The sequence below is a fragment of the Bos indicus x Bos taurus genome, chromosome 20, assembly GCF_003369695.1.
Source record: "Bos indicus x Bos taurus breed Angus x Brahman F1 hybrid chromosome 20, Bos_hybrid_MaternalHap_v2.0, whole genome shotgun sequence".
Taxonomy (NCBI): Eukaryota; Metazoa; Chordata; class Mammalia; order Artiodactyla; family Bovidae; genus Bos; species Bos indicus x Bos taurus.
Window position 1 is genome coordinate 10,047,942 of NC_040095.1, and position 13,763 is coordinate 10,061,704.

Genomic DNA, 13,763 nt, shown 5'->3' on the forward strand with positions numbered 1-13,763 from the left:
TTCATGCTAAGCAATATAAATGAAAGGAAGAGAAACCGCCAAAAATTGAGACCTGTCAAACCACCAAGAAACTGGTATGAACAATTCACATGTCATTTGACACTGTGTCAAAGGTTAAATGCCAGAGTGTTTCCTTCTTGAGGGCTCATAAAATAAAGGTGTCTTACAAACAATAAAATCTGAGGTTCAATAAAATATGGTATTCTTCAGACTCTTCCTCCTGTTTCATCACTGTTTTCATATTACTTAATGATAATGAAAACATCGAATTTATCATACAGCAAATTATCCTCATACCAGTGAACATTTAAATTAGTTTCAACTTGTCACTATTATACATAGTGTTGTAAACAGAATATTTGTAGACTGACAATTTTTCTTCTTTCATAACATTTCCTAAGCTTACTCCAAGGAACATTATTTTTTCCCCTTGGCTGCGCCTCAAGGCTTTAGCCATCTTAATCCCCTGACCAGGAACTGAACCCAGGCCCTTGGCAGCCAGAGTGCAGGATCCTAACAACGGAATCACCAGGTAATTCTCTTATGGAACATTTTTATGGCTCTTTTCCAGAAAATGTTGAACAAATTAACCAGACTATCAGTACTAAAAGTATCAGTTTCTCCATGGTTCAACAAGCCATATATTGCTTTTGAAACTTCATTGTGCTCATTTAAAACATGGAAAATGTTGTTGAGTGTGCCCTTTTTTTGAATACTCAGTTCAGTTTAGTCATGTCCAACTCTGCGACGGCACGGACAGAAGCGCACCAGGCCACCCTGTCCATCACCAACTCCCGGAGTTTACTCAAATTCATGTTCATTGAGTCGGTGATGCCATCCAATCATCTCATCCTCTGTCGTCCCCTTCTCCCGCCTTCAATCTTTCCCAGCATCAGAGTCTTTTCCAATGAGTCAGTTCTTCGAATCAGGTGGCCAAAGTATTAGAGTTTCAGCTTCAGGATCAGTCCTTCTAATGAATATTCAGGACTGATTTCCTTTAGGATTGACTGGCTTGATCTCCTTGCAGTCCAAGGGACTCAAGAGTCTTTTCCAACACCACAGTTCAAAATCATCAATTCTTCGGTGCTCAGCTTTCTTTATAGGCCAACTCTCACATCCATACATGACCACTGGAAAAACCATAGCCTTGACTAGATGGACCTTTGTTGACAAAGTAATGTCTCTGATTTTTAATATGCTGTCTAGGTTGGTCATAACTTTTCTTCCAAGGAGCAAGCATCTTTTAATTTCATGGCTGTAGTCACCATCTGCAGGATTTTGGAGCCCCCCAAAATAAAGTCTGCCATTGTTTCCACTGTTTCCCTATCTATTTGCCATGAAGTGATGGGACTGGATGCCATGATCTTAGTTTTCTGAATGTTGAGCTTTAAGCCAACCTTTTCATTCTCCTCTTTCACTGTCATCCAGAGGCTCTTTAGTTCTTCTTCATTTTCTGCCATAGAGTGGTATCATCTGCATATCTGAGGTTATTGATGTATTTCCTGGCAATCTTGATTCCAGCTTGTGCTTCATCCAGCCCAGCGTTTCTCATGATGTACTCTGCATATAAGTTAAATTAATAGGGTGACAATATACAGCCTTGACGTACTCCTTTTCCTATTTGGAAACAGTCTGTTGTTGCTTCTTGATCTGCATACAGATTTCTCAAAAGGCAGGTCAGGTGGTCAGGTATTCCTATTTCTTTCAGAATTTTCCACAGGTTATTGTGATTCACACAGTCAAAGGCTTTGGCATAGTCAATAAAGAGAAATATGTTTTTCTAGAACTCTCTTGCTTTTTCGATGATACAGTGGATGTTGGGTATTTGATCTCTGGTTCCTCTGCCTTTTCTAAACCAGCTTGAACATCTGCAAGTTCACGGTTCACGAATTGCTGAAGCCTGGCTTGGAGAATTTTGAGCATTACTTTACTAGTGTGTGAGATGAGTGCAATTGTGCAGTAGTTTGAGCATTCTTTGGCATTGCCTTTCTTTGAGATTGGAATGAAAATTGACCTTTCCCAGTCCTGTGGCCACTACTGAGTTTTCCAAATATGATGGCATATTGACTGCAGCACTTTCACAGCATCATTTTTAGGATTTGAAATAGCTCAACTGGAATTCCATCACCCCCACTAGCTTTGTTCGTAGTGATGGTTCCTAAGGCCCACTTGACTTCGCATTCCAGGATGTCTGGCTCTAAGTGAGTGATCACACCATCGTGATCATCTTGGTCGTGAAGATCTTTTTTCTACAGATCTTCTGTGCATTCTTGGCACCTCTTCTTAATATCTTCTGCTTCTGTTAGGTCCACACCATTTCTGTCCTTTATTGAGTCCACCTTTGCATGAAATATTCCCTTGGTATCTCTAATTTTTTTGCTGCTGCTGCTAAGTCGCTTAAGTTGTGTCCAACTCTGTGTGACCCCATAGATGGCAGCCCACCAGGGTCCCCCGTCCCTGGGATTCTCCAGGCAAGAACACTGGAGTAGGTTGCCATTTCCTTCTCCAGTGCATGAAAGTGAAAAGTGAAAGTGAAGTCGCTCAGTCGTCTGACTCCTAGCGACCCCATGGATTGCAGCTTACCAGTCTCCTCCTTCCATGGGATTTTCCAGGCAAGAGTACTGGAGTGGGTTGCCATTGCCTTCTCCCAATTTTCTTGAAGGGATCTCTAATTTTCTTGAAGATTTCTTGAAAATAATTTTTCCCATTTTATTGTTTTCCTCTATTTCTTTGCACTGATTGCTGAGGAAGGCTTTCTTATCTCTCTTATCTCCTTGCTATTCTTTGGAACTCTGCATTCAAATGGGTATATCTTTCCTTTTCTCCTTTGCTTTCGCTTCTCTTCTATTCACAGCTATTTGTAAAGCCCCCTCAGACAGCCACTTTGCTTTTTTGCATTTCTTCTTCTTGGGGATGGTCTTGATCCCTGCCTCCTGTACAATGTCACGAACTTCCGTCCATAGATTATCAGGCACTCTATCAGATCTAGTCCCTTAAATCTATTTGTCAATTCTATTGTATAATCATAAGGAATTTGATTTAGGTTATACCTGAATGGTCTAGTGGTTTTCCCTACTTTCTTCAATTTAAGTCTGAATTTGGCAATAAGGAGTTCATGATCTGAGCCACAGTCAGCTCCTGGTCTTGTTTTTTGCTGACTGTATACAGCTTTTCCATCTTTGGCTGCAAAGAACAGAATCAATCTGATTTCAGTGTTGACCATCTGGTGATGTCCATGTGTAGAGTCTTCTCTTGTGTTGTTGGAAGAGGGTGTTTGCTATGACCAGAGCGTTCTCTTGACAAAACTCTATTAGCCTTTGCCCTGCTTCATCTGTACTCCAAGGCCAAATTTGCCTGTTACTCCGGTGTTTGTTGACTTCCTACTTTTGCATTCCAGTCCCCCATAATGAAAAGGACATCTTTTCTGGGTGTTAGTTCTAGAAGGTCTTGTAGGTCTTCATAGAACCGCTGAACTTCAGCGTCCTCAGCATTATTGGTCAGGGCATAGACTTGGATTCAAAACTAGTATTTTGAATACTAGCTTGTTTAAATTTTCTTTTTTAACAGTTGTTTAATTCCTTTTTATTCTGGTATGAATTGTGTATTTTTTGCCCATTCATTCATTTGGAACTTCTTGGTGTTCTTATTTACTTGAGTAAGTTTTAAAATATTAACTATCTGCCACAGTTAATATACTGTGGACCCTTGAACAGTAAGTGTTTGAACTATGTACGCCTACTTATATGCAGATTTTTTTCACTAAGTACATACTACAGTACCACATGATGTGCAGATGGTTGAATTCTCAGATGTGGAACCAAGGAAACAGAGGACCAACTATAAAGTTATAAGCAGATTTTCAACTATACAGAGGGTCAGCACTCCTAATGCTCAACTTGTTCAAGGGTCAGCTATATATTGCAAGTGTTTATTTTTAGAGTCATAAATTTTAGAAATGAAAAGTACCTAAGTCCAAATCCTTCATTTCATAACTGAGAAACAAATCTAACAAGTTAAATGATTTGCTGAAAGACATATGCCTACCCAATGGCAGGACCAGTAGTCAAACCTTGATAGTATGGCTCTCTATCCACTTTTCTTTCTACCACACCATACAAAAAAATTTTTAATCTCCTATTGTGTTATGAGTATAAGAAAAAAGTATATTTACATTACTCTCGGTGTGGTTTACAGCAGTGATTCTGTTCAGGGGAAAAGAGGGTTATAGGCCTCTTGTATTCTCAAGAGGCCTATAAGAATCTCCAGAGGATTTTCCCTCTCTGTACATATTACCTCCCAGGCACCCACAGAATACTATTATTAACTAGGGGGAGGGAACATGCGGGAGGGTTGGCCCTACATCCTTTCCTTAGGGGAACCATCCTTCCCTCACTATATAATAATCCAGTTTAGACGACATGGTGCAGGTGGAACTTCTATCCTACTTCAAGCAGAGACATGTAATCCAGGCCTACCAACAAAATACTTCATTCCCTTAGCCACTTGACTGCTCACGGATGGGCAGATCTTAATCAGGGTCAATAAGAACCCTCTTTGGAGCTTGTGCTGAGACTATAAACTAGGAGGGTCATGTAGACTTGACAGACATCTTACTTAGGGACTTCCCTGGTGGTCCAGTGGTTGAGTCTAGCTTGCCATACAGGGGACAAGGGTTCCATCCCTGGCCTGGAAAGATCCCACAGACCTCCAGGCAACTAAGCCCTGTGTGCCACAACCACTGAAGCCCTCGTGCCCTAGGGCCCTTGTTCCACAACAAGAGAAGCCACCGCAACTGGAAGCCCACACACTGCAACTAGAAAGTAGTCCCTGCTCGCCGCAACTAGAGAAAGCCTGTGCACAGCAGTGAAAACCCTGCAGAGCCAAAAACAAACAAATAATTTTTTAAAAAAGATTAAGTGGCTCTTGTGAATGATTACAATAATTTTATCCTGACACTTTCATGATTGAAGAAACATTTAAAGCCAGTATAATACTATTCATCACTGTGCAGAACTCAATTTAAAACAGCTCATTTTAGGGACCTCTCTGATGGTCCAGTAATTAAGACTGCATTTCCACTGCAGGGGGTACAAGTTTAATCCCTGATTGGGGAACTAAAATTTTTAAAGAAACAGGCCATTTTAGAGACAGAGAGTTTAATAGAAGTTTTTTTAAAGTGTTTTACCTAGACAGCCTGCAGGAAGGTTTCATTTTGCTTATTAGGCAACCTCATGAACAGGGTTACAAGGTTAGATAAATAAAGCAAAGTCCTTGAGTGCGAAAAAGGTAATTTTATGCATACCTGAGAGTTCAGTCAGTTTTTCAGCTCTTTTACTCTTTGTTACAATTATTCCAATCTCAAAATAAAAACAAAAATGATTATTAACTTAAATTACTTTTTCTTGATAAGAATGTATGTAACTAAAATAAATGACTAGTTAAAAAGGAATAAGTAACATGTGAACAACTTTTGACATAAATTTAGCTATGAGTTCACTGTATATTGTTTAACTTCTAGAGTTATCTTGCTTTTCATTGACAAGTGTCACAGTAACTTGTACACAATCTGAATCACTTAAGTGATAGAACATATGTCCAATGTTTTAAAAAATACATTATATTTGGCAATAATATCAGGATGCTAATTCTGAATTATATCACTTATCTACATACCTGACTAATAGGATTTTGATCAAAATATTCCTCTACGAAGTATTCCAGCAACTGTTTAAAGAAAACAAAAAGAAAAAACTAGGTAACAGCAAAATAACAACACAGAGAACAGGTTTTGTGAAATCTATTTATCAAGCATTATTTCTTATGATTTTTAAGCTTACAAAAATGTTAAGTAGTAAAGATATTAATAAATAAAATAATACATTTTAAAATATTAAATAAATATAAAAATTAAAATAGTAAATAAAATTGAATTTGAAATGGTAAGTGATGAGACAGGTTTAAGCTCAGCCTTAAAAGATGGAACCATTCGGACAAGTAAGACAGAAACAATCTAAGTAAGAAAAAGATTCAAAAAAGACAAACAGGAAAATGAGCAAAACAGAAGATGGGCTTGAATAAGTTAGGAATAATATGAATGTATTTATAAGCTGAGGAGATTAATTCAAGTAAGTCAAAGGAGAATGAAGATTCAATAAAGAAAAGGAATAACTGACGAAGCAAGATCCTAACGTGGAGTGGAAGTTAAGAGCATAAATAATTAGCGATTTTGGTAAGTAGTCCAGAGTAGCACTTCTACTTAGCTATAGTTTGCATTACCTCAAAAAAAAAAAAAAAAGACTGCATTCTTTAAAAACATTTCTTTTGGAATTCAGCAGCCTTCCTCACAGGTAATACAAATCAGAATAATTTTAGTATACCTTTAATGTACATGTCAGTCTATTTGGCTTTAAATCTTGGTCTTCCATTGTTCTTGATCCATCTACTACCACATATAGATGGCGCATCTACCAAAAATAAAATCCCCCAAATAAACAAAACACATAAATAAAAACAATTTTCAAATACATTTTTGACCAACAAGTAAAAATGGCACTTAGCATTTACATATTCTACATGTATAGTTTTAACATATTCCTTTAAAAAGTTTATTCTATTTGAGCCAGAATGTTTGTGTAACTCAAACTAGTTCTGTAGCAGTAAAGTGAAAAAGAAAAACATCATACCATTCCAAGTCGAACTTGTCCATGGTGCTCAAATACCCTGTTAAAATTATGCAAAGGTTTTAAGGAAATAACATATACTACCTGAAAGATCATTACAACTTTTCAACTAAAGTGCAGTTTTCTAGGGAAGTAAATTATTAACTTACGGGATGCATATAATTATGTGTATTTGAGATAAAACGCTGAAGATGAATTTCCCTGATGAGGCTCTAGGTTGCTGGGTCTACCCTCGCTATTTAAAAGGCTGTAAGTGAGGTTCTCTGAAACACAGCTCAAATGAAGTACTGGGGAGTGGGCAGAGGTGGACAAAAACCCTTAAAGGAATTTTACCTCTGCAACACACACAAAGGTTACGTACCTTTTTCTCTTCGCTTTGAAGAGAATGTCTTCAATTGTAGCTTTAAGTGATCCTGATTCATCTTCTTTAAGAATTTCCCTGTAGGGAATATTTAATTGTTTAAAAAGATACGCTATAATTTTATTAACCCAAGAGAAAGGAAAATATGTCCACACAAAGAACTGCAGCTGAATATTCACAGCTACATTATGCATAACAGCCAAAAATTATATCTAAATGTCCATCAAATGGAGAAAGGATGAATAAAAAATATGGCATAAACATATAACAGAATACCATTCAGCATAAAAAGAAATGAATTACTTACACATGCTACAATATGGATGAACTTAAAAACAGCATGTTCAGTTAAAGAAGTCAGACAAAACTGACCACATATTATATGATTACATTTACATGAAATGTCCAGAAAGGGCAAATCTAAAAAGACAGAAAGTAGATAGATCAATGGTTGCCTAGGACTACAGATGGAAATGGAATTAATTGTATATGGACATGAGGGATATTATTGGAATGGTAAAAATGTTCTAAAACTGGTTTATGTTGATGTTTTCACAGCCCTGAAAATTTCTAAAAATCGCTGAATTATACATAAGATACAGATGAATTTTAACATGTGTAAAATATACTTCAAAAGTGTTGTTGAGGGAAAAAAAAAAACACCTAAAACAACGTCTAAAAGGGAAGAGAGAGTAATAATGCCCTACTTACCATGTTCTTTCATAGCCTCCTTCCCATCGCTTAGTTCTTTCAGGCTCTTCATCCATTTTGTTCCTTACATATTGTAAAAAAGTCATTAGACTGTGAATTTATTAAAGATGATAGTCACCAGATGTATATAATTAAATTTGAAAAGTAAAGACAGGGAAATAAACATACAAAGCAAAAAAAAGAAAACTTGGACTGCAAAGTCATATTATTCTTTGCAATTTATTCAATAATTGTAGTTGAATGCAAATATGTTTAAATCCTCATGGAACTTTTTCATATCCCCAAGAAAGAATGTGAATATTTATGCTCAAATTTGGCACCAATATAAATAAGCTTCTCTTTACAATTAATAAAAAATAAAAATGCATTAAAGATGTGTCACAGGACAGAACCACAGAATTATGAGAAGTGGGTACAGGAATAGACGAAACAACACGAGCTACAACTGCTGCTTCTTATCACTGAGTGATAGATACATGGTGATTCATTTACTGCCTCTCCATCTTTGTGTCTGTGTGAATTTTTTCATAATCAAGCTTCTTTAATAAAATTTACTTTATTCATAAATGATAAATGTTTATGGCTCCTAATTTTAAAAAATCTATCTTAAAATTTTTGGTCACTCCTCATGGCACACGGGACCTTAGTTATCCCACCAGGAATCAAACCCACACCCACTGCACCGAAAGGCAGAGTCTTAACCATTGGACAGCCAGGATAATTTTTTAAAATAATACAGTGGCAAACCTACACTATAATCCCAACTATTAAAAGAAAACGGAACCATTTAGTAATTCAATAAACAGGACAAATGGTTTTGAGTGGATGTTAGGATTAAGGATGATTGGGTTTTTGTTTATTCTTTTCTGTATTTTCATATTTTCAATATAAATGTGCATTTTTTTTAATAATCAGGGACAAAATTGGTGTTGGGAGGCATCTATTAACCATTTGTTGCTGTTTAAACTCTAAGTCACATTGGACTCTGCATTCCCATGGACTACAGCCCGCCAGGCTTCTCTGCCCATGAAGTTTCCCAGGCAAAAATACTGGAGTGGGTTGCTATTTCCTTCTCCAGAGGATCTTCCCCACCAAGGGATGGAACCCACACCTCTTGCATTGGCAGGCAGGTTCTTTATCATTGAGCCACCTCGGAAGCTGCTCTATTAACCATAACCAAGAAATAAACACCCCATCACATTCACACCTCCACCCTCCCCAATGGAATCTCCCTCTCCACCTTACATTCTCACTTTCAACTTCCTTCTTTCATAAATGAAGGATCAAAGGAATCTTAAGTGCCAAGACATTAAGGACAAAACAAATCCCATCAATGGCAGGGGAAAAGATTAATTTTTGTGATAAGGACAATAACCAAGACCCATTCTCCACTGGCCTTCCCTGGTGGCTCAGATGGTAAAAAATCTGCTTGCAATGTAGGAGACCCATGCTCAATCTCTTGGTTGGGAAGATCCCATGGAGAAGCAAAGGACTACCCACTACAGTATTCTTGCCTGGTGGATTACAGTCCATGAGGTCACAAAGAGCTGGACGTGACTGAGCGACTAACATTTTCATTTTCACACTACTCATTCATTGTTCTATAGAAAAATATACTTAAAAATCCAAATAAACGTAGACTTTTATAAATGAACTTCTGGAATTAAAATCTATTGATAAATTGAAAACTGCCTTTATGGCATCACTGCTTTCTTGGCACCTGCTACAATCAGATATTGTTTACTAAACTTCTGAGGATTCAATTGTTTCAGGAGATCAGGTGTTTCACTTTAGTATCCTGAAATAACAAGAAATGACTTAGTTTTGACATCTGTGCTTTCTCAACACACTTATATTGGTGCCTTATAGACTTAATGGAGTGTAGTAACACATCATGCAGCGACGAAACTGAACATTTTGATCTTCCATGGAGGTGTGTTTGTATTTATCGTGAATATAAAAAATCAAAAGCTTAAATTCTTAAAGATGTGGTTACTGCCGTTCATCACATCAATATTTAAACTATTTTTAGTTTATGACTTTTAATTCCCTCAAAGTTCAGAAACAACGTGAGAACCAATGAGCAGAAGCTGCAATCTGGAACACCTCTGGCTCACTGCATACAAGAATTTCTTAATTCGAACTGACTGCAATAGGAAATTACAGGGATAGGACAGAGGTAATAAGATCCTCATAACTGCAGATGTTCAAAGGGAAGCTGGATGTTTACAATGCAAGCAGTTAATAGAGAAGGGATTTATGCCGCCTGGAGAAAGATGTACTTGGTAACCTCTTAAGCAGCATCTTCAACTGCCTATGACTGAATAGTCCACCTTCTTACAAATATCGCTGGGAATCCACTCCAGAAAAGCCACTGCCCTCAGGAGAAGCCTGGTGGTGGGATTCCTTCACATGTGCTCAGAATGTTACATGTAAACAATGAGATTTGCACCAAACATCGCAATTTATGAAGCTTTCCCTCACAGCTAAACTTGCCAAGCGCTTTGAGAGAGGCAAGGGTGATAACAGTCCTGCTTTTCAGGTGTGGAACTCAAGGCTCAGAGGTTGGTAACTCTATTGAGGCCACACAGATGGAGGCTGGTCACAAGCTAAACCCAGAGCCGCATTTGCGTCCTGCCTTAGGGAAAGAGAGTCACTCTCCAAACTGCTGCCCTAGATAGATGCTTCTATGCAGCTTCATAGACGGAAATTCTCCTTCTCCTCCACACGCTTCCACACACCCTTCTTCCCTATGAGGCGTTTCGGGATCATTCAGCCTCCGCTCCCAGCCGCGAAGGCCCCTCCCGCCGCCTTGCTTCCTACGCGGCGGTCCTCCGCCGCGGCTCCGGGAAATCCTCTACCACTGACTTACCTGTCCTGCCGAGCTCTGTTCGCCCGGAAGTTCTGCTCAATCCGTTCTAAGTGCTCCGCCGAAGTCCTTCCGCCGCGCGCGGTAGTGACGCGCAAACGTTCCGACTGCTGGGAGTGGCGCTTGCTCGAGCCGGGCGCTCACTGGCCCGGCAACCTTGTACAAACTTTGGGTGTGGGAAGCACCTCCTGCACCCTTCCCGCTATTCACAAAGAGACAGGAGGGTGGTGGCCATTCGCTCTTGAAAATTCGGAGGCCTAGTAGCCGTCCACACAGGATCTGAGGACTGGATGACCCCAGCGGCAGTCTCAGCTGAGCCAACTTGCAGTGCAGCGGTTTTCCGGAACTCCTCTGCTGCCCGTGCTAAAAGCCACAAATACTTATTGAGCACCTACTTTGGGAATGATAACGGTTCTAAGTACTGAGAAAATAGTAGTGAAAAACTGACAAAAATCCGTGCCCTCATGACATGGTGAAGAAAAATATACTGTATCAAATAGTGATGGTGCCATAGAGAAAAATGAAGCAAGGAAGAGGAAAGTGAAAAGTGAAAGTGTTAGCGCTTGGTAGTGTCCGACTCTTTCGACCCCATGGATTGTAGACCGCCAGGCTCCTCTGTCCATGGAATTCTCCAGGCAAGAATACGGGAGTGGTTAGTCATTGCCTTCTCTGGGGGCTCTACCTATCCAGGGATCCAACTCATCTCCCGCATTGCAGGCGGATTCTTTACCATCAAAGCCACCAGGGAAGCGGAAAAGGGTTGCAGTTTAAAATAGGTGCTCAGGGAACTGCCGTCCATCAGCAGCTCCTTTTATTTATCCCCGGAAGAAAAGGTCTTATTGTTTAATGGTGTTGTTGTCTTTAGAGGAAATTAGCATTACTGATTCCCAGTGCCAGTTGGCTTCCATCGTTGCCTTCCTCCACATCTTTGACTCCAAGACTCTATATACAGACTCCACCCCTTTCCTTTTCATTTCCTTATCTCCTCCCTCCTTTCCTTCCACAATCTCCACACTCCTCCTGTCTCCCTCTCTGTTCTGAATGGCTATTCTGTTCCAAGACGGGATACAAACCCACAGGACAGACAGCTGCCACCCAAGCCCCAAGCTTCTCATTTGTGTTTACCATCCAGCTGACTGGGAAGACTGTGGAAAACCAGGAAAAGGACAGAGGGTTTGCCAATAAATTTAAATTAAAGCATATTTGTGGACAGGAGGCTGAATTATTCAAGCTTTTCCCAACTGTGAAGTTCACTCTCCTCTAAATGTTTCAGTCTCAGATCTTAGCTCAAGTAGGAATGGTATTAAGGAAAAACAAAAATGCATAAATCCATGGTAATCTTTTGCCATTATTATGACTAACATAATATTTTGTGTACAAAGTGGTAGAAAAAAGAAACAATATAACCTAGCCAAACATTTCAATTTGTAAAACTAAGGAGCAACTTTAAATAATGGAACAATCTGTTCTTTGCCCATGGGTGGCTGGACACAATCCACAGAGTTAGGAAATTTGTAAATGGCTCAGCCAGTGGATCAAGCTGAAATTCAAAGTGTACAAAGACTGGGAGAGGTGAATCTGACTACGGCAATACCTTTAGATGGAACCTCAATCATTCAGACTCATTAAAAACCTCCAGAATTGCTTATGAGTATCTAATAATCTTTATCTTGATGTTAACTCTATACCATCTTTTAAAGCATTTGTTCATTACCTGTGAATGGTCTCAATGCCAAACCTAATGCAGTTATCTGCCTAAAATTAAAAAGAATTTACACTGTAGAGCTGTATTCAGCACACACCAAGTATGTGGAATGGGGTTGATACATGTACTTTTAAAACCCAGTTTACTTTTAAAAACTTGTTTAAAGTTTCACCATTTGGCTTTGAAAAATAGGGGTAACTGGCCATATTTATTATTGACTTTCTGACAAGGACTGTTCTAAGTCACACATTAACTACCTTCATAACAACCATGATTTAGGTACAAGTGTCTTTTGTACATATAAGCCAACTAGGCATAGGAAGGATAAGTAATTTGTCCAAGGTCACCTGGCAACTCAACGGACATAAGTTTGAGCAAACTCCGGGAGGTAGTGAAGGACAGGGAAGCCTGGCATGCTGCATGGGGTTGCAAAGAGTCGGACACAGTTTAGCGACTGAACGACAACAAAGCAACAAGAATAGGACAACATACGCAGAACAGCAAGCGGTCCCGTGGCAGCAACTGGAATTTTGGGGAGACACCCTTCCACGTTTTGCAGTCACAAAAATCCTAGTTGTATGTCCATGTTCTTTTTCTAACTCCAAAGTGGGGTTATTTTCACACATTTTCTAAAAACTACCCAAGTTACTTAGGTATTTTTGTTTATGAAAACTATTCACACTAGAAAGAGATGTCATATATGTCCTTCATCTAGTTTATTAAAACCATGAGCTGCCAGCAGATTGAGTTTAGATTCCTCCAGCTCAGTCTTGGAAAACTTCCAGATGTACAAGCTGGATTTAGAAAAGGCAGAGGAACCAGAGATCAAATTGCCAACATCTGCTGGATCACAGAAAAAGCAAGGGAATTTCAGAAAAACATCTACACATCTGCTTCATTGACCACCCTAAAGCCTTTGTGTGGATCACAAGAAATTGTGGAAAATTCTTAAAAAGATGGGAATACCAGATCACCTTAACCTGTCTCCAAGGAAACCTGTATGCAGGCCAAGAAGCAATAGTTAGAACTATTGGAACATGGAACAATGGATTGGATCGAAATTGGGAAAGGAGTACATCAAGGCTGTATATTTAACTTCTATGCAGAGTACATCAAGTGAAATGCCGGGCTGGATGACACAAACTGGAATTAAGATTGCCCAGAGAAACATCAACCACCTCAGATATGCAGATGATACCACTCTAAAGGCAGAAAGCAAAGAGAAACTAAAGAGCTGCTGATGAAGGTGAAAGAGGAACATGAAAAGGCTGGCTTAAAACTCAATTCAAAAAACTAAAATCATGGAATCCAGTTCCATCACTTCATGGCAAACAGATGGAGAAAAAGTGCTAACAGTGACAGATTTTTTTTTTCCTTGGGCTCCAAAATCACTGTGGACAGTAACTTCAGCCACAAAATTAAGACGCTTACCCCTTG

At 39.1% G+C, this 13,763-nt stretch overlaps 1 protein-coding gene across 6 annotated transcripts in view; it reads right to left on the bottom strand.

Moving 5' to 3' along the window:
• Positions 1 to 11,155, bottom strand: part of LOC113878849 (general transcription factor IIH subunit 2) — a 79,192-nt gene extending 68,037 nt beyond the window's left edge. For 2 of the 6 annotated variants that reach the window (XM_027519957.1, XM_027519956.1), the window contains exons 1-6: positions 7,753 to 7,838; positions 7,042 to 7,119; positions 6,684 to 6,720; positions 6,378 to 6,464; positions 5,674 to 5,724; positions 5,303 to 5,357 (exon numbers count right to left, since the gene is read on the bottom strand). In XM_027519957.1, the coding sequence (XP_027375758.1) occupies positions 5,303 to 5,357; positions 5,674 to 5,724; positions 6,378 to 6,464; positions 6,684 to 6,720; positions 7,042 to 7,119; positions 7,753 to 7,838 (394 nt within the window). Of the gene's footprint in view, positions 1 to 5,302; positions 5,358 to 5,673; positions 5,725 to 6,377; positions 6,465 to 6,683; positions 6,721 to 7,041; positions 7,120 to 7,752; positions 7,840 to 10,624 lie in introns of those variants that run through there. The other 4 variants (XR_003507149.1, XM_027519955.1, XM_027519959.1 and 1 more) reach the window with 4 other exon arrangements.
• Positions 11,156 to 13,763: the final 2,608 nt, after the last annotated feature.